Raw genomic sequence first — 26,180 nt, 5'->3', positions numbered from 1 at the left:
ATATTACATACATATATACATACACATACACACATACTTACAGGGCCGGTGTTGATTACTTTGCAAAGGAATGAATGGCAGGTAAGTACTTATCTAGCGTGTTGAGTTGGCGCCTACACTGCAGCAGAACAAGACAGGCTGCATGAAGCCGTTGCCGTTTCTAATTTATTTTCTTTTTTCTTTTTTTTTCTCTCTGGTAGGGTAGGAATCGTGGTGTGGTGTGGTGTCATGCATTATGCAATGCATGGTCTAGCTGTATGGATGAGATGGGATGGAATGCTGTATTTACACAGAGTAAATAACTAGACCAGTCTGTCGGGATACCTCGGTATGGAGATGTATGTATGTACTATGGTTTCAGCGTTGTGTGGTGAGTTGTTGGTCAGGGAGTCTAGAATTTCCGGGAGGGTAATTAGTACTTTGTGGGTTAGTTCGTTGTGATTGAGGTAAGTTAGATAGTTAGAGATTTCTATAATATTGGGGTTTACTCTTTAGTAGTTAAGGTAACTAGAAAATGAGAATAAAAATTGTAAGTTAATCCTTATTTCCTTCCTGAGGAATGTCCGAAGCCATTGTCACACCAGAATTAATGCATGAATGGTTGAATAAGTTGGGATAGTCGGTTATGAACAACACCAGTCGAGACAGACACTATGATGACACTGCAATTCCTTAGAGTTCTCACTAGGAATCGGTTCCCGGGTACAGTTAATATAATATAAATTGGTAGGCTTCGCTCCTTAGAAGAAGTTGTCTGTCCTTCGGCCGGATCTTCGGTCGAAGTGAGTTGAGTCTCAGCTCAGGAGGTAGTTCCATCATCCATGGGGCTTCCTGATTGAACGGCGTATCGCTATTCTGGCGTGAAATCGAGGGAAAAGCATCCCCCAATGATTCATTTCATCATGTTGCCTGCAGCAGGTTGTCTGATCTAGGCGGCACCGCCATCTACGTAAGGCTTCTTTCTCTATTTGCTGGAAATCAGTTGCCATCCTCTCCAGTCCATGCACAGAAACGTTTTTGGTAGCCTTGGACCGTTAATAACTGACCACTATGTACTCTGTACTTAGAGCGTTGCTATTATTCCCATCACTATCGTCTTCTTGCAGCTTCGTGGCTGTTGGGGTTATGTGACAAACTGTAAAACACACGGGCTTTGGTTGACTGAAGCATATCCCGGAAAATACGCGATGGTTATGTTTGGTAACCGCTCACTTTTTCCAGCTGACATCATCAGCAGCAGCAGCAGCATCCGATTCCGACCACGCGGATATGAAAGGATGTCATGTTCATATTTATTCCTATCTGTTATTAATTACTCAAGATCAGGAGCATCAAGCTGATAATATTTCCGGATCAGCAAAACACAAAACAACACCCCCTCCGGCGCGACCTTCTTCAGACCCGCGGGCGAGACGCGGTGGGTTCGGGCATTGTTCCAGAGTGGGTAGGGTGCCACGGCATTAGACTCCATCTTCCCTCCCCCCCAAAGCGCCCCGTCGCATCGGTTCGCCCGCTAGTTGCTGGTCATCATGCTGCATGAGGATGTAGAGGCGTATATCAACCAACCAGCTCCTGACTAGATTGGCCTATCGGCAAAACAGAGACGCACGGCTTTGCCTAATCGGTCTTGATTCTTGATTCTAGCGTTTCTGCTACTTCTTTTACTTTACTTCCTTTGTTTCCCGCTCGGATCGTGCTGCTTCCTGCCATGGTAATTGATCGTTGGTTTCTTCACGGAGAACGGACAGTTGATTTTCGATAGGAGCTGGGTATGGAGTCTTTCTAGTGAGAATAGACTGGGTGGCTATAAGTGGGTGGGGGGGAATTAATCCATAGTTTTGACTTTGTTAGTAGAGGCTCCGGTTCATGTCAATGTTTGGTCCGTTGGTGTCCTTAATAAAGCAGAGGTGAAATCTAGAAGGTACATCTCAATGCAAGAAGGGGAGAAGAAAGGAAAATAAAGATAAAAATAAGAGAATAAAAATTGAAAAGAGGAAAGGGAAATTAAATAAACTGAAAATAACCACAACGGTATAGAAAAGAGTGTCGGGTGAGAAGCCATGTGCCATTACTTTGTTACTACTTTAGGCGCCTGCCACTCATACTTTTACTTACTGACTGTTACTTTACATACAACTTCCTTACCCACCCCCCTCTCGCTCGTCCGGTTCCCCCAGAAAGTCTGTTCGGCTTCTATTTGACGTTCGGCTCGCGCTGGTCGTTGCCTTCTTTTTATCTTCCTCTCCTCCCCGTCAGTCAGTCAGTCGTGAATCTTCAGTTTTCCACCATCTTGGCCGGTGACTTTTATTCCGCTCCCAGCGTGCAAATCCACCACCTCTCCACTGCAACCACCACTGCAACCACTGCAACCCATCCTTTCACAACGTCACCTCCCTTTCCCCTACATACTTTACACACCTTATACTTTACATCGGACATCTCATCCACGCCCGGTCCACAGGATCTGACCGCCCTTCAGCCAATCACCCGTTGGATTTCCCCCCAGGCTGTTCCAATTCCCTGCGACCCTTCCTGTTGGGTTTTCTCACCCATCTCACCGTCTTGTCGGGTTGTCCCAAGCCTACGGTTACGGTACACGCCCGTGCGACCTGCCATACTTAACCGGTGGCTCCCTCGTTTCCCACCTTATTCCACCCACTTTGTCGTTACCCCCCCCAATCTGGGTAGTCGCTCTTCGGCGCTTTTGCTTCCCAAGATTCCATCCACCACCGCCATAATTACTCAACACCATCCCTTCCGATTCCAGCTGGTATGAATTAATCGCGCCCACACCAAAAGTGTCTTTACACTGTTCGACCTTTTCCGACACCGCCAAAACCGTCACCCGCCTTGTCGATGTCGTGCGACGCCACACATGATCTGATTTAAATACGACCGGCAAGCAATAATAAAGATCGACTATATTACCGGAGAAATGTCGACTCAACAGGATCCCAACCCTTCCAATGAAGGCAAGCACGATGGCTTGTCCAAATATGTTAAGCGCATGAAGATGGCTTTGAGGAGGAGCTCGACTGTCCGGACCACCTCGCCCGTCATGCAGAAATCAAGAGAGCCCGAGCCAAGCCAAGCTCCCGCGTATGTTCATCGCCGAGTAATTCTGGTTACTTTGTGGCACTGACTTGCGTTACAGTCCTCAACGTATCCCGCAGGCTCCTACCGTCAAAGCTACACCCGATGCGACCGTTTTCACCAACTGGGGCGCCATTCAAGAAGAGAAGGCACGGGCTCTATTTGCGAAATACGGATTGACCCTTGAGCCTGGAGAATGGAGGTCCCCTAGCGATACGACCGTCCAGCGTGTTGTCAGACCTATTCGGATGCGAGTGCGCCGTACCTGCCATCGCTGCCAGACCACCTTTGGCCCGAACAAAGTTTGCGTCAACTGCCAACACGTCCGCTGCAAGAGCTGCCCTCACCACCCCTCCACCAAGACCAACGACCACCGGGACGACACCCAAGCTGCACTCCAGGCCATTGTCGCGCAGAAACTGCACAAAACTGTCCCTGTGCAGCATAAACCCAAGCAACCTCCTCTCACGCTGCCCTCGCGCACCGGCGGCCAGGATGTCATCCACCACCCGACCCGACAACGAGTCCGCCGTACATGTCATCAGTGTAGCACTGTGTTCGCTCCGGATGCTACGGAATGCAGTACTTGCCAGCATATTCGGTGCACAATGTGCCCTCGCGACCCGTGCGTCCACCCCACATCAATTGCATTTGTTGAAGGCGTCTGTACTAATGAACTCAGACCTAAACTCGGCAAATACCCGCATGGCTATCCTGGAGATGTCGATGCTCCCGCAGAACCTCCTGCACGGACGTGGAAGAAGGCGCGGCAGCGAGTACGCTATACATGCCACAAGTGTTCGACATTGTACCGATCGGGAGAGAGGAATTGCTCCGGTTGCGGGCAAGAGAAGGGACCTGAAACAATACGAGATCCGTAAGTTATACATTTGCTCAAGTGTCTCCCGCAGTTACTAATACATCACAGACCCCGCCGAGACAAACCGAAACCAGACCCCGAGATTGTTCGACGGGTTGAAGAGCGATTGGCAAAGGTCAGGATCAGTACTGGGTAGATAGTTGGCTGGTATACAATCAATCTACTTCGTTTTGCAGCGCAAATGGCAAGTCAGGCCTACACTGGCTGCCAAGCTGCGTCTGTTCACTTACGTGCTCGCACTCCCGACAAGAATAGCAGTTCAGCAAGCTTTACCTTTGCAGCTCGAGTGCCACAAGGCACTGAAATGCAACGATGGTTGGCGGACCTAGCATTGTTTGAATCCTGATGTTACTCTGTGGCACCCGATTCTTTCCTGGTTACTCCCTGTTGTGTAATCCTCTTGTTATGCTTAGTTTGGACGCCGTGGCGAACCAGCTGAACGGTGGCACAATGCCCTGCAAACTAAGCTGAGCAGGAGCCACTAGTCAGCCAGCTGGTCGGGAAAGGCCAAAGCCACGGGTCAACCGGAGCCACTTGTGGTCCCAACTTAAATGGCACGGTGGGAATCGGTACGCCCCGCTGCGTATGTTAAATGGCCGTTATCAACCAATAACCAGCAGCAGTAACGGTATACTCCGTACCCTGGCCTTAGGTTGAGGGATCCAGACCCCCCCGATGAAAATGATGGCTGGCGTGGGATCGAGCAAACATCAGCTTGGCCTCCTGAATCCTTCCAGGGAGTACCCAGCTAGCTCCACTGCCCCGCAAGAATGATTGATGTTGGCCGGGTCCGGTTCCCGGGCGCTTTGGCGTTGTCTTTCTTCTTCTCATCCGGCAAGTTGACTGCACATCGCATGATGCACGGGGGGTAAATTCTCCTATAGTAAGTCTGTAACAGTGTGTATGACAGCAAAGCTCTCTTGGCTTGATTGGAATTGTCCATTGGGCAGGAAGTACTTTTTCCTGTCACTCCAACTCCCGGTGACTTGGTTATCCTCTTCCGAGCACTGTGCATGAGGACTGATGGATGGATGCAGAGACTGCCCACATCACATCCCTCACGCGATGTGTCTAGTATCTACTAACTACTTACTAACCTGATACTCCATCAAGTTGATCCAATTTCCCGGTCCCAGCAAACCGGAAACCCGATAAATTAAAAAATTTAAATAGCCCCTACGCACTAAAATAAATTATTCGATACGTATGTACTGCCAATGAGGCTGGCGATGTGTTACCCCTGACTCGCGCAGATACGGAGTAGAATTTTTTTTGGTGTCGATTGTGCAAACGCCGACCAAATCCCGTAAGGAGAGGAGGATTCGGCCGGATAGCGGATGTTCATGCACGGATCATTCATGGACGTTTGGTGGGATGGTAGTAGTAGTGTGGTGCTAGTTAGTAGTAGGTACCAGGTAGGCTGTTGGAGGGGAGGGGTTATAGTGCTTACATATATTATGAAGATTATTCATTTTGTTAATTAATGTGAGTAGATTTCAGCTATCCTACAGTTGTGTACTGTGTAGTGTACAGTGTACACAGTAGGAGGGAAGGAAGGAAGTGGGTCTTGGCACTCACTCACTCACTCACTCTCACCTCTGTAGATAGGTAGATAAATACGGTATAACCACAGGACAAAGAAATATATGTGTATACTGTATAGGTACTTCTTCTCTTTAGGTAGGATACTATCATCATATTAAACCAGGAATAGGGTCTACTATTTATTCCCCACAAAAATGCAGGTAGACGGTAGTCTCGCTGTGCCAAGGACCCAATGCGGAATGCCGATGCATAAGACGGTATGTTAAGTTACCGGGATGGATGAGTCCAAAGTGATGGAATCGAGTGACCCGTTGGGTTGGGTTGGGTTGTTGGCGTGGCCTGGTGTGTAGTGTGGTGTGGTGTGTGTGGTGTGAGTGAGTGAGGGGGTGTTGTGCCACCAACAGCAACAGCAGAGTACTTACTATTTCGGCATTGTGCTGGTCTGGTCTGTAGGTTATATTCCGGGTTTTATTATTATACTTACATCTTTCAAAACGATTTAGAAAAGAGAGGTTGTATGGAAAAGTGTATTTTCAAATCAAGTACTAGTAGGGATTGATGTTGCTTTTGCATTAATTGAATTAATGTATGGTGCAGATGTAATTCATAACTTATACCAGTACTCAATTCTCTACAAATAGTATTACTTTACCGCTTTCATCCTCCTTAGTACTAGTAGGGTAATAAGTACCAGGTAATCCATGAATCCAACTCAGTCATGATCCAGCTGTCATATCCCCCCACACCCACCCTACTGTATACCCTCCCTTCCCAAAAAGGTAACAGACTACCAGCCGTTACGCTTACCCCGAACAGGATAAATCCCCAATCCCAAATGCTGATCTTCCCTCCACTCCCACACACCCCCGATCTCTTTCCCTATTCTTCCTTCTTTTCCGATATTAACATGTCATGTCATGTCATGACTCGTTAGAGGCCCTGGGAGGAGACAGAATACTTCTCTAGTGGTATTAGCGATTTGGCGATCTACGCTATCGCTGATACCTAAAGTACTTAGTACTTAGTACCTAGAGGTAGGATAGCAATTCAAAGATACTTTCTTTTATAGAGAAATAAATAAATCAGATTATTGGGTCAATAGTAGCTAAGATTATTTATATATTAAGATTCTTAATTTTCAATATGAATCTCTTTAAGCCTGTACACATGTATAGAAAGGATTTATTTAATATAATATATTTTAAGCACTAGTTTGATAAAGAGATTAGTGCAAGTATAGCTAGCTGTTTTTGATTTGATGGAGAATATCATACTGCTGGGACAGCTTTCTGAGATAGTGGCTGAGAAAAGTCACTGTCGCGTTTAGTGATGATAGCAATGCTGTGTAGAGTTGGTTTGTGAGCTTGATGGATGATAAAGCATTGGGTTTCCAGATCTGTAAAAGCTTTTTTTTTTTTTTTTTTTAAGGTTGTCAAATAAAAGTGCTCGCGGTGTAGCACAACTACTACTGCTTATATACATCTCGTGGGAAAATATACTATCAACTTATGCTGGGATGTTAGGTTGAAAGTGCTGTTCTAATGAGTTTATAAAGCTCTTTGTAGATAGTATAAGTAGAAAACAGCTGGCTTGATTGAGTACTAGCTACATAAAAGCTTCACCTTTGCTATCAGAAACTGTATTACGTTGTTTCTCATTCACCAATATTGTGATGGTATGTAGTACTAAGTAGCACTAGAAGAATACATGTTTCAAGGTAGACAAACATAATTATGTCAATCAGAGGCTAGGTGCCTGAACATCTGGAACCAAGAAAACCCAGTTTACTCCAACTATGATTTCAGTTTGAAAGTTATTTTATCCATGAATGTACTTTGTCGCGAGCCTACTCTAACCATCGACTTCAATAGGATAACATGAGTAAAAACAGCGATCAGTGTCCATATATCAAATTATCCAAAACAGGCACCTTATCAATGGCACCCTCCATCTTCTTTGTTAGAAAGCCCGTTATAGATAATCTTCTCCACACTTTCAGAACAATTGATGACCTCAAGATCTAATAGTCAACCTTTAGTATATAAGGTTCCAGCTCGCCTGAAATAGCCCGTCACTTACCTCCATAAGGAAGAATCTGAGATGCGATAATGCCGCCGATTCCATTCGTACGATCGGCAAACCAGAAGAGATTTGCTAGTCCCTCCCAAGAACCTGATCCTGCAGCCCTTCCAGTGGGACTTTCGGTGTGGCTTAATGAGAAGGATAGGCCCCAGCCCTCTGTGAGGTCTTCTGAACAGGGGATTAGCGGACAAGGGTTCGCGAGTTCCGGTTTACCCGACGGTGTGTACTCGTTGCAGTATCGTGGCATTGTGGGGATTTGGTCTGTGAACATTTCTATGAACATTCGGTTAGTAGATAGGACCAGACATGAGGGAATCCTGATCCTACCTTCTACTGTTTCCGAAGTAACAATTTCTGCGCCCGTATGAGGGCTTGTTCCATCGTTAAGAAGTGCTGCGACGATTCCTATTTGAGGGGACAGGCATACACGGTGAGCCCCCAGCAACGCCCAAGTCAAAAAGGAGTAGATATACGTACTGCAGAACTCAAGTGGTTTCCCGAAACAACCCGCTCCTCCCATGCAAAAGCGGTCTTCCTCCCCGCCTGGATTTGGAGGGAGTAACGGATATCTATAGAGGTGATCCCTGACGCTCAACGTCCCATCCTTGGCCCGTTGATGCATAGCAGCAAGAGAAAGTTTCATTTCAGTCGTGGGAAAGAAGCTGATGTCTTTGATACCCAGTGGCTGGTAAATAAATAATTGAAAATAGTCCTCGAGTGATAAACCAGAGGCTCGTTCGACAATAACGCCGGCCCAGTCTAAACCAACTCCGTATTGGAACTTCGTACCAGGCTGATTGATTAACGGGCGATGAAGCACATCACTCACATTGCCGGAAAAGTCATCGAGCCCGACTGGCCGTGACCAGTCACGTAATTTGAGATCTTCAAAAGCATATCCAAAACCAGCTGTCGGATTCATGACGAAAACGTTAGCGGGAGATTGTCAATGGGAGAAATGGAAGAAATGCGCTTATCCTACATGTATGATTCAGAAGCATTCGCAGAGTAATGCTCCGTTGCTTCGGCACCAAGTGAAACTTGCCGTCTGCAGTACGTTCAAGCACTTGAACATTTCTGAGCTCGGGTGCAAGTGACTCAAGCTGAGCACTATTGTCTAGCTCGAGTGTTCCGCGCTCTACCAGCTGCATGCATGCAATGCTGGTGACGAGCTTAGTGCAGGATGCAAGCCAAAAGATGGTGTCCATGGTCATAGGAGAGTTTCCATCCAGAGATGTTTTGCCAGAAGCATGACTGAAAATCGTGTTTCCAGCCCTGTTCACAGCACAGTATACAAGCCCGGGGATTTGTGGGGAGACACCATCGGTTCGACTGTCTATTTCGGCGCGAGCAGCAACATCAGCGGCTGCCAAAAGTTGCATGGCTACTATTGACGAGATTGAGTCTCCGAATGGGATTACTGTGGCATGCTCTTCTTTGAGGGATGTTCCTGCCGGATGGAGAGTACAAATTATCCTCAATTGTGAGTGCGTGACTCCCGAACAAAATATACCTAACGAGGAAGGTGGGCCGGCAGTCACATCATTCCCGTTTTAGTCTGTGCCAAAGGCTTCCGATGAGGATATAGTCGTAAGGTGAGGCTGATAATAGCGGATATAAATTCCTTTATCTCAACTGTCAGTGAACTGACGTTAAGCTACCTTCATTTATCGAAACATGGCCTCCGATGTCATGACTGTCGCCTTCGAATGGCGGGAAAGACATCCCAGCCAACCACACCTTGGCAATATGCTCCAATACCATGATCTTTACAAGCAGTCCATCGAATCACCGTCGCAATTCTGGTCAAACCAGGCCCGTGAGCTTCTGTGGTTTACTCAAGATTTTCATACCCCTCATATTGGTTCATTTGAGGACGGGTATAACGCCTGGTTCCTTGGGGGCCAACTAAATGCTTCCTTCAACTGCATTGATCGACATATGATTGACGATCCGGACCGCGTTGCCATCATATACGAGCCAGACGACCCTAACCAGGTTGTTAAACGAGTGACATACGGAGAGCTCCTCGGCCATGTCTCAAAACTGGCTGGTTTCCTGCGTTCTCAAGGAGTGAAAAAGGGCGACATCGTCACAATATACATGTCAATGGTCCCGGAGGTTATCTATTCCCTCCTCGCCTGTGCTCGGATTGGAGCCGTTCATTCGGTTGTTTTTGCAGGATTCTCAGCGGCGGCCTTACGGGACCGCATCGTAGATGCCAATTCAAAGGTCGTTATAACAGCTGATGAAGGCCGCCGCGGTGGAAAATCAATTCCAACAAAGCACATTGTTGATGAAGCACTCAAGAACTGCCCTTGTGTTTCAACTGTATTAATCTACGAGCGGACGGGTAGCCAAGTGCCTTGTGTCACTGGCAGAGATTTCTGGTGGAATGAAGAGGTTAAAAAATTCCCTACGTATATCTCGCCAGAACCTATGGACTCGGAAGACTACCTCTTCATGCTTTATACGTCCGGTTCAACTGGCAAACCGAAAGGTGTCCTTCATAGCACGGCAGGATATCTATTAGGGGCTGCAGTGACGGGGAAATACGTTTTCGACGTTCACAAAGACGACATATTCTTTTGTGCTGGAGATATTGGGTGGATCACTGGCCACACATACGTGGCATACGCGCCTTTATTGCTTGGTTGCACGACAGTTATGTTCGAAGGAACCCCTGCCTATCCAAGCTACACGCGATACTGGGAGATAATTGCCAAGCATGCCGTGACACATTTTTATGCTGCACCCACAGCCCTACGGTTGTTGAAGAGGTCAGTCAGCAAGGAAGATGTAGCAGGATTTGACACGTCGTCGTTGCGCGTACTTGGGTCAGTTGGCGAGCCAATTGCTCCTGAGGTCTGGAAATGGTACTCTGACTTCATGGGAAATGCTAAGGCTTATATTACCGATGTGAGTTCTGGCCCTCTAAAGCTAATTATAATCTGCGACTGTATTCTGACAGCATGCTACTTTCAGACATACTGGCAAACTGAAACAGGCTCCCACATCATAGCAGCCATGGCTGGTGTCACTCCAATGAAACCAGGGTGCGCCTCCCTACCGTGTTTTGGGATCGACGCAGCTATTATTGACCCGGTAAGCGGAAAGGAACTAGAGGGGTACCCAGTGGAGGGTGTTCTGGCTATTAAGCAACCTTGGCCTAGTATGGCCCGAACCATTCGTGGGGACCACAGGCGATACATGGAGAGCTATCTTGACGTTTACAAGGGTTACTATGTACATGAATACTCACAAATAAGTACGACGTCAAGAATGTTACTAATGAGTTTCAAAGTTCACCGGAGACGGCGCGTTTCGTGATTTCGACGGCCACTTGTGGATTAGAGGCCGTATCGACGATGTTATCAATGTCTCTGGCCACCGGTTGTCCACGTCAGAGATCGAAAGTGCAGCTATCGAACACGGTAAGTGACTCACAACCCATACGTTGGTAAATTGAGTGGACGCAATGCCAGCAGACAACTGATGAATCATTGGTCCAGGAGCTGTGGCGGAAATCGCTGTAATCGGTGTCGCGGATGACCTGACGGGCCAAGCAATCAATGCATTCGTGTCGCTCAAGACCTTAGACAAACCACCAGAAATTGAGAACGATTTAGTGCTTCAGATTAGACGATTGATTGGTCCCTTTGCTGTCCCAAAGAAGGTGATCATTGTTCGCGAGCTTCCGAAGACAAGAAGCGGCAAAAATGTTCGCCGTATCCTGAGGAAGATAGCGAGTGGCGATACTGATTTTGGCGATACCTCAACGGTATGTTCAGTTGAATACTATTTCCGGTGAAGGTGCTAACATGTCCAGCTGGCTGATCCGGGAATTGTCAACGACGTTATTCAAGCTTTTTCTCGGGGCGTGAAGAGGGCGCCTCGTCCTTGACGGCTATAGGAAGAGAAGACGCTGTTCGAAAACTCCGACACGAGGGTGTTAATGTTTCGTATAGAAATTTCATCTTATAAGAAGACTGCTGTAAAGAGCGATCGTTAACCCATTCCTGAATTTACTTCACTACAGACTAGATCAGTCTACCTCAGTATCATAAAAAGGCTTTGCTTATCATTGAATACATTTCTCTTCAACCCCCCCGCCTCCTCCCAAAGATGAAAAAGAAAAATAATTATAAAACAACCAGGGTTAGGAATGTATATAGACCAGGACATTTAAAAAAGGTATGTATATGAGTTGGATAAATCATATATATTGAAAATATACATTTTGTATACCAGCTTTAGAAAATAAGTTTATATTATATGAATAATTATATAAACAGTTTGTATCTCAAGATTGCACTTCATCCCCTCTTCAACCTTATACAACTGTCTCAAGATGCTCGAAGTTTTAAACCATTCCAGACTAGAATGTAATGGTATCACCTAACTAGGATTAGAGCTCAATAACATAACGGACGGTTACAGTAGTGATGGAATAAAGAAGTGAGCACCTGCAGAGCCAAACCACAAGCCCACCTCATCCTGCAACGATTATTGACGGAATAGAGAAGCAACTGCAGCCTTCACCCGCATCCCACCACCAAACTCAGGCATCATTAAACAGCACTGCCTCCGCAACAATCTCCGCACGCATACCAAGCACATTTATCTCCTTCACAATAGCAGTAGCCCAAGTAGGGGTAGCATCGGGAAACCTCTGATGGAAAATACGCTGCATGACAGCTTCATCCTGGGCGCTTGTCAAATAGCTGACGAATTTATACGCCTGGCAGAGTCCGGTTGTGATTCCCGCATGCTTCAATGCTTCATCGAGACAGTTGAATATAGCTTCGAACTCGGCTTCAGGGGAACTGTTGACGAGAGCACCGGTTTTCAAATCGAGACCGATATGGCCGGTAGTGAAGACGAGGGAGGTTGTGGGTGAGACGGGCACGGTGGCGGTTGTTGAGAGGGAGGAGGGCTTGAGGCAGTCTCCTACTGGACCTGGGAGGTTTTTGTATGTAATTGTTGGAGAGGACATTCTAGTTGAATGATGGGATGATGTTGGGTACAGTTGTTGTGAGACTTGAATATATAGTTAAGGGGGAACTGACGAATAGTATATGAAACGTAGGCATGGGAAGAGCAACATGTTGAATTGATTTATACATATGACATCTACCACAAGGCTACTAGAATATGATATATAATACAAAAGATACAGTTGTACCAGTCTCGGTTGCCTCTTTGGGTAAAAAACCAAGAAAATGACAGCTAAGGATTAAATAAGTTACTCGCCCGTGTGGATCTTCCGCTTGCCATCCCCAAGTGCAATTCGACACATAGTATAGCACTTCTCTTGGTTCTAACATCCCTAGCCACTATGTCGTTCCCAGTAAGGAAAACCCAAGATGGATATTCTTGGACCCGTGCGACGGGAATGCGAAAAGGGGACCTTGTCTGTAGAGGCGTGGTGGAGCCTCGATACAAGAAAATCACTCCCGCCGGGCACAGTTACGATGCAATCGTTATTGGCGCGGGCTATGCCGGTCTTATGGCTGCTCGTGACTTGACAGACCGTGGTATGTTCAAGGTGAATACAGGCTCTCTGTGAGAGGTCAGAACTCATGTTGTAATAGGCCATTCGGTGCTAATGCTCGAGGCCCGCGACCGGGTTGGCGGTCGCACGTATACAGTGGAAGCAGATGGTAAATATAACTAGCTGGTGTCAACTTATAGGGCTAACTGCAGACAGGAATAAAGTACGAAATGGGTGGAACTTGGGTCACCCATCACATGGCCTACTTATTCAAGGAGATGGTTAGGTACAAAATGGATCGTGATCTTCTCCTGACCCACCACCGCGAGTATGAGAATGACTACTACACTCTGAATGTCCCAGGTACTTTCTACATTCTGTCTAGTGATTGTTTTGGATGGCAACGACTTACATGTTGATGTAGGTGCTGCTCCCCGCAAATTAACCCACGAAGAAGGGGGAAAGATCGCCTCCCGAGCATGGGACATCTTCGTCAACGTGGATGGCGCAAACTGTCGTCGGATCTGCCCGCTGCCACACGCACAGCTAGAGAACATCCTCACAGACCGAAAGGAGGTTGAGCTCTACGATAAAATCTCCTGCCGTGACCGCTTCGAGGAAATCAAACACTTGCTCACGGCCGAGGAAGCCGGGGTTCTGGTTGCCATGCTCCTTCACATCTCGGGTGGGAGCATGGAAAACTCTAGTCTGTGGGATATGATCCGCTCTCATGCTCTCATGTCGCATAGTTCTGAGAATTTTGGGCCCATCTGGACGACCTTTAAGCTCCGTGAGGGCCAGTCAGAGCTGGCGAAGCGAATGTTCGACGACGCTGTGGCTCATGAGCTTGATTATTCTTTCCAGACTCCAGTACAAGCGATACGTGACATTGGGAACATAGTTGAAGTGCAGACAACTGCTGGAACGGTCTACCGGGCGCAGCGACTCGTGTCCACTATTCCTCTCAACGTCCTTCATACTATCCAGTTCAGCCCCCCGTTGTCTTCGAAGCGAAGGGAAGCTCTTGAAATCGGACATGTCAACTTCATGACCAAGATCCATGCAGAGGTGGAAGGCTCAGGTCTGGCATCTTGGAACGGAATGCGGTATCCCAATCTGCTCATGTTTGGCTACGGCGATGGGGTTACCGAGAACGGAAATGCACATATTGTTGGTTTTGGAAAGGATGAGAGGGCAAACTACGTCCCCGAGCGTGAGCCTGAGCGGACTGTTGACGCATTCAAGAACCTACATCCAATGGAAGTGAAAAAGATGGTGAGTGAAGATCTTGTCTCGACACTAATCTACCACATGGCTAATACTGGTCAGATATTCCACAATTGGATTACGGATCCTTGGTCGTTTGGTGGACCAGCCTGGTGGCGGCCAGAATATATGACAAAGTACCAGGAAGAATTACAGAGTCGTCATGGGAATGTGCTTTTCGCTTCGGCAGACTGGGCTCATGGTTGGAGAGCCGCGATTGACGGGGCTTTGGAACAGGGCTGTTTAGCAGCGCAGGACATCGCCGCGGAGATCGAGCCAAAAGCCAAGACCACTATCAAGGCTAAGTTCTAGACGAGATATGGGCGGATGTTTTTCGACTCATTTCCAGCGAGGGCGGTTATCCACCCTCTCACGCGAAGGCTCATCCCATATCGTCCCGCTTTCCTACGAATATTGGCCCAATTACGGAGTAGTAACCCAATCCTTAATTACCAATAAGCATTCCTCGGTAGCCATCTTGGTTGCAAATGTGAGAGGACATTCTTGCCTCACAACCGATGGGATTTTCCCGGCTTGATTGCCATCCATGGCAAATTGGCGGATCCCTAGCATCGGAATGGACCGGTTGTCCAGATCGTATCAATATGAGGCCTAGCTCAACAAACAAACAAAACGTCTAATTACCTCGGCATAAGGCAACGGCCACACAGGAATTCAACAAAAGTAGGATTCACCTATTCTACCGTAAGATATACCCTAACCGGAAGGCGGGGGGAAGATGCGACTACTGCTCGTTGAAACTTCGGGGCTGGCATTATTACCCGAATAGGCAGCCAAGGCAGCGACCCGCTTCAGTTGCCTGGATTGGTTGCATCGATATAAAGCGGGATGGACCATAAGTTACTTTTGATTATTCCTTGCTAGATACTTATCTGGCACCTTCTTTACCTTGCTTATCTTCAATTCTTCTCTCACAAATATTTCATATCCGACCATCTTAGTGGCCATTCGAAATGGCGGCAACAGAAAAGCGCCCCGAGATTATCGAACTCTCCCGTGGATTGCGGGGTATCCCACAATGTGAAGACTACGAGCGCATGATTTCAGGCATGATGTAGGTTAACTCACAGAGCCGGGGATATAGTGATGCTTAATGACGAATGTCAGGTACAACCCGAATAAACCAGAATTGCTCGAAGCACGTCATCGTTGCCGCGGTCTGGCCGCAGACTATAATAATCTGGACACAAGGACCGTATCGTACGACCAAATATTCAACAAGAGACTAGAATTACTTCGCAAAGTGGTGGGCAGGGTAGGCGAGGGCACCTTTGTGGAGCCGCCATTTCTGCCAGACTACGGTTGCAATATCATCATTGGAAGCAATTGCTTCATTAATTGGAAGTGAGTACTACTGAGTAGTATACGTGCCGAACCAGAGAGTATCGGCAGGCTGACTGTGTGCTAGCTTGACTGTCCTGGACACAAGTCTTGTTGTTATCGGAGACCGGGTGCAGATCGGACCCAATGTGAGTATTTTCAGCGCTGGTCACGATACGAGCGTACTTTCACGTCAGAAGTTCGTGGAGTTTGGACATCCGATCTTCATCGAAGATGATTGCTGGATCGGCGGAAACGTGGTGATTCTTCCCGGAGTTCGAATCGGCAAGGGGTCGACGATTGGTGCCGGATCTATCGTAACCAAGGATATTCCACCGTACTCTGTTGCCGTTGGTAGCCCTTGCCGCGTCAGGAAGACCATCCAGTCCCCGGAGGAAGAGGCGCAGGACCCAAATAACCCGTACCGGAACTTGGTTCGTGAGGACCGGTAGGATAGTCCAAAGATAGATAGCCTGTGTTTATGTAAATCATGTTATGAATAAATATTGGCTGTCCTGTCATAGCTGGGATATGGAGTGGGGGGTGTAAACTTAGAATTGGGGGCGGGGAGATACGAACTAGGTGTAGTTAGTAGTATCTACACCACAATGAATCTTCGGTTGCTGGCTGAACCAAGTTTGTGGGAAATAGTACATGACTTGTGTGGAGTCATTCCGATATATTCCCGTGAAAGTTCCCGGCACCTCATCGAGCAGGTATCTTTCCTACTCTTCATATAGAAGAACAGCTTTCACCCACGCTTGCTTCTTGTTCATCCACACGCTGTTCACACGCCGTATTCCACTGTCTGCACACAGAATGCGACCAGATACAATTACTGCCTCTGCCAATCAAGGAAAGAGGACGAACTCCCTTGCATTTGCCCAGTCAGATTGTCATACTTGCACATCAACTGGGGAGCATTGTGATCGCCGCCGCCCGCAATGTTCAACCTGCCTCTCGTTAGGCCGAAAGTGTGGCGGGTTTGCGACTCCTCTATCCTGGGACTCCAGACGGATGTGGACCAAGACTTTTTCAGCAACCCATGATGACACCCCAAGTGGGGAGAATACAAAAAATAATTCTGCTGCATTCGTGACCAGTCAACCGGACTCGGCCACATCAGGTCTTAATAGTAATAGTACTATGCCAGCACCGCGTCGGCCCTTCCGTTTCGTCACAGCTGGGTCCAAGCCAAGGAAGCGCCGGAGAACCCGCAACGACGGGGGGACTAGAACGGTAGAGAGCCAAGCAGTGGAGTATCGTGATGAGGCTGTGACTGGAACGGATGCCGAGATACTTCCCGAAGGGGTAAGTGAGGAGGACACGTTTAGGACAGGAGATGCCCAATCTGGGGAAGATCTGGCCAACCATGAACCAGGTAAGGGTATTCGGTATGACTGTGACTCTGGGGATAAACTTACAGAAAGTGTTATTTACTATCAGAGATATTCGACGGCAGGCTATGGGAGGACTTCACTTTAAACGACTCCTTCGCGCCGAACATCTTTGAGTCGGTACCACATCTTGATTTTGGTCTACAGGAGCCATTGATGACGGATTCCCCGGGTCTCCCCTCCTTACTAGCCCAATCGAACCCGTTTTCTGGCATTGACGAATTTAATGAATCAATGCCTGCCGAAGACTCACCCCAAGACCAGCTCGTAATCCAGACGCTGGGTTCCACACCTTTTGAGTCTATCCAAAACCTCCGATGTGAGGACCTTGATCTCAATAACTCGAGGTGTTCCATTCCACAAGGCCCCTCTTTTCTTCCTAGAAAGTCCACAATCTCTGAGCCATCACCGCAGGACCATGATCTCCTTTTGGATTTGTGTAAGGCTCTTGGCAGCGCTTTGAGACATACGCCTTGGGGGCTACTAACATTCACCGCCAGACGATTCTGAGTTTTGTGTCTTGCCGTTGACGTCAGATATTTCAGTCAACCCATTTCGCTGTCAGCGCCAGTTACCGCAGGGGTCGCACATACTCTTCCATTCCATATTGGCACTATGTTGCCAGCACTTGAAACGCCTTACGGGCAGTTGGTCAGCTGAAGCAGAGGAACATCGGCGCAAGGCTCTTCAGTTGCTTGAAGGGGTGCTGCAGAGCAAACAAGCCAACAATCAATTTCACCTGCTAGAGCCAATACTTATTCTTTTTACGCTTGATGTATGCAACCTGAACCCTGTATTTCGAACCTAGATGTCTAACCACGTATCTAGTGCGCCCTGTCCGCTGCCGGATCGTGGACGACCCACCTCAACCGTGCACATTCGCTCCTTCAAGCGTGTGGTGGCCCCAGTGCTCTTACGACACCTCGAGTACGATCCCAAGTTGGCATGCTGCTCTGGTAAGGACATACTTCCGCTCCATCAAAGCCTATAAATAACCAATTACGTAGGTGGGATGCGACTCTCGCTCTGATATCCCGACAAGGAACTGTCATGCATCGCTCATACCTAGAATTCCTCGTACGCTGGGAAAAGCAAGACGAATGGTCATTTTTCGACCTAACTGGCTGCCCTCGCGACCTATTCGCCCATCTCTTCTTCTTAACAGAGCTAGCCCGACAAAGTGAAATTGCAATGTCCATGGAATGGCTATCCTTCAACGTCGCACCAGTAATGGACATAGAACAACAACTGATACAGTGGTATAACGAAGAAGGATCATTTTCAAGACATAAGGAGCAAGAAATGGATGTTTCTGACACCGATATCGAAAAGCAGGACCACGAGCAACGAGACCGGTACCACTGTGCCGAAGCCTGGCGCTGCGCTCTACTTCTATACATCGAGCGCGTATTCAAAAGTGACAGAATCAAACGACAGCCAGCCATTAACAGGCTGAGTCGCCGGACTCTAGACCATATTCGATGCTGTCGACGATCATCTCAAACCCAGAAGCAGCTGCTTCTGCCGATCTTCCTGGCGGGAAGTGAAACTTCGGATGAGGAGATGAGGGGGTTTGTTAAGGATTACTGCTCGTATTGGGGTGATAAGAGCCGGTATAATATGTTTCACTCTGTTCCGGCGCTGTTGGATGAGATATGGGCTAAGAAGAAGTGGTGGGGTGCTGTCATTGATAGTAGGACGAAATCGCCAACACCTGGCATGGGAAAGGCTCCTGAGCAGTTGCTATTTGGGTGAGATATATAGGGTGAGAACAAAATGCAATTAGAGATCTCCGGAAAATAAGCCAAATCGATAATCTCGATCAAGTCCGTCAATGCTTTGAAGCCATCATCAACCATGCACAGCCTGCGCAGCGTTCAGAGCCTCCCAGTTAATCGTTGGACCAGAGAACTTCGTCCGTCGCTCCAACCAACACAGCAAGATAATGGCAAAAATCCCACAAATAACAATCGAATTGCTAGAAATAAACAAAAATATTAGAGTTAACAAGAAGCCCTTCCTCTAGCAAATTTATTCAAGGCAGACACTTACTAATTCATATCCCCAATCGTTGGCGTCCTCGTCGTCGGAAAGCAAAAGAACACCCCACTGACAACCAACCATCCCACCGAAAAGAAGTTAACTGCGTACCCCGGAACCCGGCCCAAATTATAATATCGAGCAGGAAGCCTATCGCGTCTACCGGAAGCCAGGATCCCTTGGGGAACTGTATACGTGATATTCAGCATGAGGATAGCGGTATTGATGATCGAGTTGAATGCTTGTGTGCTGGCGATGTAGAGGAGGCCGTAGACGGCGCAGAAGCCGGCGGAGAGTAGCGTTGCTCGAACTGGGATACCTCGTTTCGAGTCGACCTTGGACCAGTGCGTTGAGAAGGGGAGGCCGTTCTGTTGATGTGGATTTGTGGTTAGGTTGATGGTGATATTTTGGGAGTAGGATGAGGTGTAGGAAGGGTGACTCACGTCGCGCGAGAACGCCCATGTCATTCGGCTGCTGGTGATCCATTGGCTGGGGACACACGCTGAGTGTTGTAGGTGTTAGTGATGTATAGTTTACTGAGAGCGGAATTGTGTGAAGGGGTGTGGCTACTTACTGTAGTACAAAATAGTAAGATACACCTGGAGAACAGCAGCAGCGGCCTTGCTGTTCGTGGCTTGATAGAAGAGCTCCAGACTGGGGAGGAAAGAATTCTGCACACTGTCGATGTCTTGTATAACGCATGTCATTGCAATGATCCAAGGCATGAGGGTGAGCACACCGATGAGAATTGTTAGATTGCTGTTGTAAGGCAATTGTTAGAAATGTATATATATACAGAGGAGGTAGTATGGGGAGAACGGACATTACGAGTGGAATCCTACGACTCGGTTTCGGGATCTCCTCGGATATATGCACACAGGCTCCTGCTGCAACGAATGCGTATTCTCCGTTCCCTATTCCCAGAAGCCATGCTGGCCCTGGGGCCCAGCCGCTTCTAGGCTGGTATTCGACCAGGCTGCTGGGACGGTATGTTCCCTTGCCCATAACGAGGCAGACAATCATGACCAGAAAGAATCCCAGAATGGATAGAAACATGGAGCTCTGGGTCATTGTGTCGACTCGGTGTTGGGGGATAATGAAGATAGGGAGCACTATCAATGTGAGCTTCTTGCTTCCTCTGCCTTGGACCAGTGTTGGTTGGTTGTCTCACAAGTAAGGAGAATAACAAGGAGGTAGCATAGATAAACCTGCCACTGTGCGCCCACAAAGCCAGGAATCAAGAATCTACAGATTCCAAAAGCAGAGATGGCCGTGTATATAGTGCCAGAGGCTGTGTTGATCCACCAAGCAATGACGTTGATCATTCCCACAACGTAGGCGGCAAAGTTCTTGAATCGCTTAGGTGCAATGATATACGTGTAGTGATATTGTCCCTGCTCAAAAGGCGGTATATATTAGTCACTCCGTCCCCTGACGGTCCGTCAATATGTTTCGCGCTTCGACTTACACCAGACGAAGGAAAGGCAGATGCAAGCTCCGCAACACCTTGAAGCATAACCAACTGTGTCAGTGCTGAAAGAAGGGGACTGAAGGTAGCAATCTGGCCTCCCCCATAGCTATACGCTACGCCAAAGCAGGAAGCGTAGGTTAACCAGGAATTGACGATACTTGACAATGAATGAGTTCAAGCGTATCATCATGGATGCAAGCGGGGAGTGCGGACCTGAACGCCAAACCGAGAGCACCAACCCAAGAAAAGGACCGTGTCAACTCTGCCTCACGGCCTTGAGCCCGCAGGATGGCTTCATCAAGGTCAAAGGCTTGACCGAGACCCTTGGCATCCCCTTGACTGTCGGGGCATACTTCAAGGTCATGTTGAGGTATATGGTCTTTCATGATACTGATTACTTTGAGAGTGAAGAGGGATACTGATTTGCCGATAGAAATGGAATAGGACCATGCTGTGAGGCACAGACCCATTTATAAGAATGGCTTAAGTACTCTGACTGTTGTAGGCATGCTTGTTCACCTATCGCAATTAACCCCTTCTATCCCTTGCGCCGAACGAATAGCACTCATTGACGTGGCACTAGAAGATATCCTATCAGCACATGAAGAGATAAAGAAACCTTGTTTGTGATAACACATTATCTCTCGCCGGACATTGGACAGTATGAAGATACTCCACCATGCATTACCCCGGATCGCGGAGTAGCAAACAGAATGGTGATGGGGAAACCATCTATTTGCCAATTAAGTTGCCTTTCCTGGATTGCAGTCAATAATTCTCACCTTCCTAAATAGGTGATTCTGGCATCGGATCTCCCTGTTCCCGCCCTGCACAGTTATGCTTCGAGCCCTGGGAGAATCCCATTCAGTGGGTAATCAGTAAAGCTTGTTGGAGGCTATGACATGTAGCACATTGGCATAGGGAAATAGTAATGTACGTAAGCAATGTCCATGAAGCAGCCTGAAGTAGCCTAGCAGAGGTATTCCTGGCAGAGAAAGTCGAAGTTGGCAATGTTAGATCGTTAAACTGTGCGTTTCTCTATTATTTCTAGGATGCAATGAATTGAAGCTTAGAGAGCCAGCGAGAGGATCAGGCTTGCCAATCCCATTAGAATTCTGACTTATGACAGTTTACAAATGCAGAGTACCATGATTGGAGTCCATCCAAGCTTTAGATATCATTTCCAGCCCCTTCCTCAACCAAGGTGTCTGCAACGTCGCATCAAAATCGAAGCCATGATCACCATCCTGGATATACACACTCACTTGCCCAGCATTACCTTTCTCGTGCAACAGCTCCGCAAATCTTCTTGTGCCCGCAGAGGGAACAGCAGAATCCTGCTCCCCGTGGAAAATGAATAATGGAGGCAACCTCAGCCGCCCGACAGCCGCAAGCCTTTCGACTCTTTCTATTGGGAACAACTCCGGATTCTGAGACCCTAAGAATTCCAGTAGACGTCCGTTCTGAAAGACAGCGAATGCTAGCTTCAGTCTCTCAGGGGATTCCGCAGCGGTGACGATTCTTCCTGGTTGGGATGCTCTCAGGGAAGCCACATGTTGCTCAATGATATCATTGGGCATGTTCGGAACCCGAAGAATTGGCTTCTGATATGCTTCAGTGTAGAACCTGGCTTTAGGGTCCAAGATCGGGTAGGCCCCAATAACGGCACGAATTTCAGACGGGTAGGTGAGAGCTAATTGCATAGCCAGATATCCACCTTTTCAACGTCAGTGTGAATTAAAGGGTCAGGTTTCTTTTTGACTAGGGGAAGCAGGCGATATAAGCAAGGTGACGTACCTGCGCTCTCTCCCACAATAAGGGTCTTGTCGGTCGCCGGCTTGATACGTGGATAGCCAGCATCCTTGACCGCATGGCTCAGACTGTCGCCCTGCAGCCAGGTCCAGAAGTCGTATATGTCCTCCAGAATATCTTCTCCAGTTGCCTCAGGGAGGAGTCGGTAGTTAGGGGATACAATTATGGCTCCATTCTGGGTGGCATAGTCCAAGATCCAGTTTGAAAACCACGGGGGATAGAGACTGGAACCGGTGATCTGCAAGGTAGATAAATCTGTCAGTGAAGAACAAACGGAACCAGTAGTAGGATTGCACTACCAAGAATCCCCCGTGGATGCGCACTATGATCGGGCATGTCAGCAATCCTCTTTCTGCCGAGAGGGCTCGAGGAATAAGAATGTCGACGTCGATCCCTGCACTAGTCTGGCCAAAGGACTTGTACTCAGTGTTAATGATATAGAACGGTTCATATTTGTTGTATTTAACAGATGAAAGCACTTTAAGAAGATGAGACCAAGGGTCCAGAGTCCGTCCCGCCATTGTGTCGGTCGTGGAGGAGACGTGGATGGGGAGAAGCACAAAGCTGTCTCGAGGGTCATGAAGTGACTTTTATACGTTGGGCTTACGCGACTCTCTTACTAGAAAGTGGAATTGGTCAAATTGAGAAATCCCTTATCAGTGTGATATAGCGTCCTAACGGGCACTTTCCTGTCGGCTCTATTCAACACAAAGACGCAGAGTGCTTATATTTTGCTACGTAGATAGCCTAAAGCTCTAGTTGTAAAGACCACCGTTGGCAGAGAGGCATGATCCAGTCGTCCACTTCGCATCCTCGCTGCATAGGAAAGCAACCAACGGAGCGACATCGTCGACCTCACCTACCCGTGGTGCCGCCGGGGTGGATTCGATCAAGGGCTGCATGTCCTTGAGGAACTGTTCATCGCTCTGGAACCATTGATCTGGATGATAATGGATTTAGCGCAAAATCGCCGCGTGGAGTCATGTGCACAGCTTACCAGTTGCAATCGGCCCAGGATTCACACAATTCACGGTGATACCGTGTGAGTGACCAAGTTCCTTTGCCCAAACACGAACAAGTGCCTCGTTCGCCGCCTTAGTGGCAGCATACACGGTCTGTCCAGCTACACCCAAGCGTGCACCTGCCGACGAAATGAAAACAATACGACCGCCCCGGGGCAAGTGAGGTACAACCGCCTTGGTAAGGAAAATAGGACCGCGCACATTGCAGTCGAAGTGAACATTGTAGAACTCAGGTGTGGTGTCTATGAGGTTTGCCTCGAGCCCTTGTGCGGCACTATCAGGGATTAGCTAAATTCCAGTCACATCCGTACATTTATCCTGCGCGGCTTAGTTACGTACTTGTGGATCAGGATATCAATTTTCCCAGTCTCGCTGATCTTCAGCGCTGCCTCAACCAATCTTGGAATCTCATCCAGATTGCTGACGCTAGCCTGGCACAAAATAGCTTTTGTTCCAATCTCGGTTATCTTATCTACTACCTCTTGGGCTCTTTTCTGGCTGCTATCGGAGACGTAGTTGACAACCACGTTCGCTCCGCGCTTAGCGAGAAGGGTAGCAATACCGGCCCCGAGACCCCTAGAGCAGTACTTTTCATTAGCTAGATCCGGCTATATTCGTCTCCTTTTTCATACAGTTCCTTACCTGGAAGCTCCGGTGACAATGGCCGTTTTTCCTTTCAGAGACAGACCTGAGAAATCGGACATTGTGTTGATGATGTAGTAATGGAGATACAGCTAGAAGACACTGGACACTTAAGAACTTGTTATCGCATTCCTGCAAGTCACCAGAGGCTATCAAATCTATATATCCGTCTGCTACAGGGCCTCGTAATCCCCTTTGCTGAGGGGTAAATTTGTCACCTGTTCATTCTTAGCTTCCCAAAGGGGCAAGAAGCGATAGCAGGTTTGCCTAATGGGGAAACCGAGTTGGAATGCCCCGCCGCACCCCACATGGTATGTCCGCATTGGGGAATTCTCTTATTTGGGCAGGACAGCCAATCGCCTTCCGATAACTCGGATAAGAGAGAAGTATCTGTCGGTAACTACGAGTAATGAGAATCCAACGACCAATACGAACCGAATAGATACCATAATACATGGGCATACTGCGATACACCCTTATATTGTGGATTTTGTAGATTTCTACTAGGCACTGAGACCTAAAACTCCATCGATATTGTTCAGATTCGATCATAGTCTAGCAAAGGGAGCAAGGGCATCTTCAACCAGATCCACTGCCGCCTGCGCGCATCCATACGACGATTGATATCCAGCACCTCCAGCACCGTAGTTATGAATAACCCAAACTCCCCCGATCTTCTCCTTTTCAATTCGAGTGCCCCCTTCTCGGACAGGACGAAGACCGACTGCATGTCTGATAACATCCAGGTGCTCAATACCTTTGCCACCAGTCAAAGATGGGCATATCTTCACAGCCCGCTTCATGATCCGGATTGCCAGATTCGGATCTGGCTGAGACTCCCAGTTTCCTTTTTGGTATGAGCCTCCCAGAATTGTTCCTCCGCCGGCGGCGCGTGTCATCACATAGCAAGCCTCGTCATCGCCGTCATCCGTGCCAGACACACTCAGCATCTTGCCCGCTTCATTTCTCACTATCACTATCTGTCCTCGGGCAGGAACCACCGATGAATCCTGCACTCCTCCTAGCTTGGATGCCATTAGTCCAGTGCAATTTACTACCAAGTCGACTTTGCCATGTGGGTGAAAGTGGTCGTTCGCAGCATCGAGAATGTGCTTAAAGTGTGCCCGTTTGAAGACTACACCGTTAGATAGGCACTGCGAAACAAGCCAAGGAAGGTAGATGGCGGTGTTAATGCACACAGAAGTAAACGATGTTGTAGAGTCAATCCCAGGCGCAAGGGAATCCTTTGGCAAGCTCCGAAACTACCGTTTGTGAGTATCAGCCAACGATGATCTGATTCCTGTGTCCTGTACTTACGTTCGGAACGACCTTTGCAAACCATGGATTGGACGACAGAAGCTCAGAAAACCAGTCTGCAGTTGTAGAACCCTTGTCTTCTTCGCGGGTATATATCTCACATTCTTCATTTTAGATCAGCAACCTGCTACATCTTGGGCAGCTAGGGTTATAGGGCAGAACATACCCTGAAAGTGAACGCCAGCCTCCGGATAGTTCGCTGCAAGATCGGCTAATGGTCCCCATGTATTCTTATCCCAATCCGCTGCATCTGTACCGGCGACAGAAACGCTGAGACTATATTAGCACTGCAATTTCAATGGTATGCCATATTTGCATTACATACGGCATGTAGTTGGCGCCTGCCCAGGGAGACGCGTACTCGATATCGTAGTCTCCGGGCATATATTTGGCAGCAACGAGAATTCTGTATCCCGGCTTCTTTGACAGCAGGAGTGCTGTTGTCAGCCCGGCCACTCCGGCTCTGTAGAAAACTTAGCCTAGAGTGTCAATCCTACTTCTCAGTAAAGTACATACCCAATAACGACCACATTCTTCGCAGGCATGACGGAAATACTGTTTCTGAAGGTGACTCCTTCACGGATCAGACTGTACAACAAAAGATCATTTGCATGAGGACAAACTAGTATGATCCAAGATTCAAGGGCAATATCCATCACATGCACAAGGATGTGATATGAATAAGTTATCTCCTCCTCCTTCCCTTGCGGGAAGGTGAAAATATTCCGCTTCGGGAAAGTAAAGACTCGAACATGTTTTCTAACCTCTTTAGTCGACG

General features: G+C 47.9%; 11 protein-coding genes across 11 annotated transcripts; 5 read left to right on the top strand and 6 right to left on the bottom strand.

The window, feature by feature from the left end:
- Positions 1-2,935: 2,935 nt before the first annotated feature.
- Positions 2,936-4,302, top strand: AtWU_05190 (uncharacterized protein; the record flags this gene model as incomplete). Its single annotated transcript, XM_035500300.1, has 5 exons — positions 2,936-3,099; positions 3,155-3,718; positions 3,776-3,970; positions 4,022-4,088; positions 4,150-4,302. 5 exons carry the CDS (start codon positions 2,936-2,938, stop codon positions 4,300-4,302), a joined length of 1,143 nt encoding a protein of 380 aa, XP_035356193.1.
- Positions 4,303-7,452: 3,150 nt separating this feature from the next.
- Positions 7,453-8,982, bottom strand: AtWU_05189 (serine hydrolase domain-containing protein; the record flags this gene model as incomplete). The annotated part of the gene is made up of 5 exons (XM_035500299.1): positions 7,453-7,538; positions 7,598-7,873; positions 7,928-8,005; positions 8,078-8,509; positions 8,583-8,982. 5 exons carry the CDS (start codon positions 8,980-8,982, stop codon positions 7,453-7,455), a joined length of 1,272 nt encoding a protein of 423 aa, XP_035356192.1.
- A 295-nt stretch (positions 8,983-9,277) lies between these two features.
- AtWU_05188 (acetate--CoA ligase) lies at positions 9,278-11,504 on the top strand (the record flags this gene model as incomplete). The annotated part of the gene is made up of 5 exons (XM_035500298.1): positions 9,278-10,519; positions 10,586-10,846; positions 10,905-11,034; positions 11,113-11,381; positions 11,430-11,504. The coding sequence occupies 5 exons, from the start codon at positions 9,278-9,280 to the stop codon at positions 11,502-11,504; spliced, it is 1,977 nt and encodes a 658-aa protein (XP_035356191.1).
- Positions 11,505-12,161: 657 nt separating this feature from the next.
- Positions 12,162-12,596, bottom strand: AtWU_05187 (RidA family protein; the record flags this gene model as incomplete). Its single annotated transcript, XM_035500297.1, has 1 exon — positions 12,162-12,596. The coding sequence occupies one exon, from the start codon at positions 12,594-12,596 to the stop codon at positions 12,162-12,164; it is 435 nt and encodes a 144-aa protein (XP_035356190.1).
- A 342-nt stretch (positions 12,597-12,938) lies between these two features.
- Positions 12,939-14,672, top strand: AtWU_05186 (flavin monoamine oxidase family protein; the record flags this gene model as incomplete). Its single annotated transcript, XM_035500296.1, has 5 exons — positions 12,939-13,137; positions 13,195-13,263; positions 13,311-13,457; positions 13,519-14,369; positions 14,424-14,672. 5 exons carry the CDS (start codon positions 12,939-12,941, stop codon positions 14,670-14,672), a joined length of 1,515 nt encoding a protein of 504 aa, XP_035356189.1.
- Positions 14,673-15,334: 662 nt separating this feature from the next.
- On the top strand, positions 15,335-16,153 carry AtWU_05185 (sugar O-acetyltransferase; the record flags this gene model as incomplete). Its single annotated transcript, XM_035500295.1, has 3 exons — positions 15,335-15,435; positions 15,489-15,725; positions 15,790-16,153. The coding sequence occupies 3 exons, from the start codon at positions 15,335-15,337 to the stop codon at positions 16,151-16,153; spliced, it is 702 nt and encodes a 233-aa protein (XP_035356188.1).
- Positions 16,154-16,847: 694 nt separating this feature from the next.
- AtWU_05184 (uncharacterized protein) lies at positions 16,848-18,853 on the top strand (the record flags this gene model as incomplete). Its single annotated transcript, XM_035500294.1, has 5 exons — positions 16,848-17,082; positions 17,148-17,537; positions 17,599-17,873; positions 17,927-18,054; positions 18,106-18,853. The coding sequence occupies 5 exons, from the start codon at positions 16,848-16,850 to the stop codon at positions 18,851-18,853; spliced, it is 1,776 nt and encodes a 591-aa protein (XP_035356187.1).
- Positions 18,854-18,949: 96 nt separating this feature from the next.
- Positions 18,950-20,995, bottom strand: AtWU_05183 (amino acid transporter; the record flags this gene model as incomplete). Its single annotated transcript, XM_035500293.1, has 8 exons — positions 18,950-19,076; positions 19,151-19,506; positions 19,582-19,640; positions 19,713-19,897; positions 19,962-20,250; positions 20,310-20,532; positions 20,607-20,766; positions 20,823-20,995. 8 exons carry the CDS (start codon positions 20,993-20,995, stop codon positions 18,950-18,952), a joined length of 1,572 nt encoding a protein of 523 aa, XP_035356186.1.
- Positions 20,996-21,739: 744 nt separating this feature from the next.
- Positions 21,740-22,942, bottom strand: AtWU_05182 (alpha/beta hydrolase; the record flags this gene model as incomplete). The annotated part of the gene is made up of 3 exons (XM_035500292.1): positions 21,740-22,326; positions 22,407-22,659; positions 22,745-22,942. The coding sequence occupies 3 exons, from the start codon at positions 22,940-22,942 to the stop codon at positions 21,740-21,742; spliced, it is 1,038 nt and encodes a 345-aa protein (XP_035356185.1).
- A 234-nt stretch (positions 22,943-23,176) lies between these two features.
- On the bottom strand, positions 23,177-24,147 carry AtWU_05181 (SDR family NAD(P)-dependent oxidoreductase; the record flags this gene model as incomplete). Its single annotated transcript, XM_035500291.1, has 4 exons — positions 23,177-23,361; positions 23,419-23,717; positions 23,783-24,019; positions 24,086-24,147. The coding sequence occupies 4 exons, from the start codon at positions 24,145-24,147 to the stop codon at positions 23,177-23,179; spliced, it is 783 nt and encodes a 260-aa protein (XP_035356184.1).
- A 486-nt stretch (positions 24,148-24,633) lies between these two features.
- AtWU_05180 (FAD-dependent oxidoreductase) lies at positions 24,634-25,947 on the bottom strand (the record flags this gene model as incomplete). The annotated part of the gene is made up of 5 exons (XM_035500290.1): positions 24,634-25,347; positions 25,403-25,506; positions 25,569-25,672; positions 25,728-25,865; positions 25,919-25,947. 5 exons carry the CDS (start codon positions 25,945-25,947, stop codon positions 24,634-24,636), a joined length of 1,089 nt encoding a protein of 362 aa, XP_035356183.1.
- Positions 25,948-26,180: the final 233 nt, after the last annotated feature.

Source organism: Aspergillus tubingensis (assembly GCF_013340325.1).
Source record: "Aspergillus tubingensis WU-2223L DNA, scaffold_7, whole genome shotgun sequence".
Classification (NCBI taxonomy): Eukaryota; Fungi; Ascomycota; class Eurotiomycetes; order Eurotiales; family Aspergillaceae; genus Aspergillus; species Aspergillus tubingensis.
Note: the sequence above shows the minus strand (reverse complement) of the source record. Positions and strands in the feature narration are given on the sequence as shown.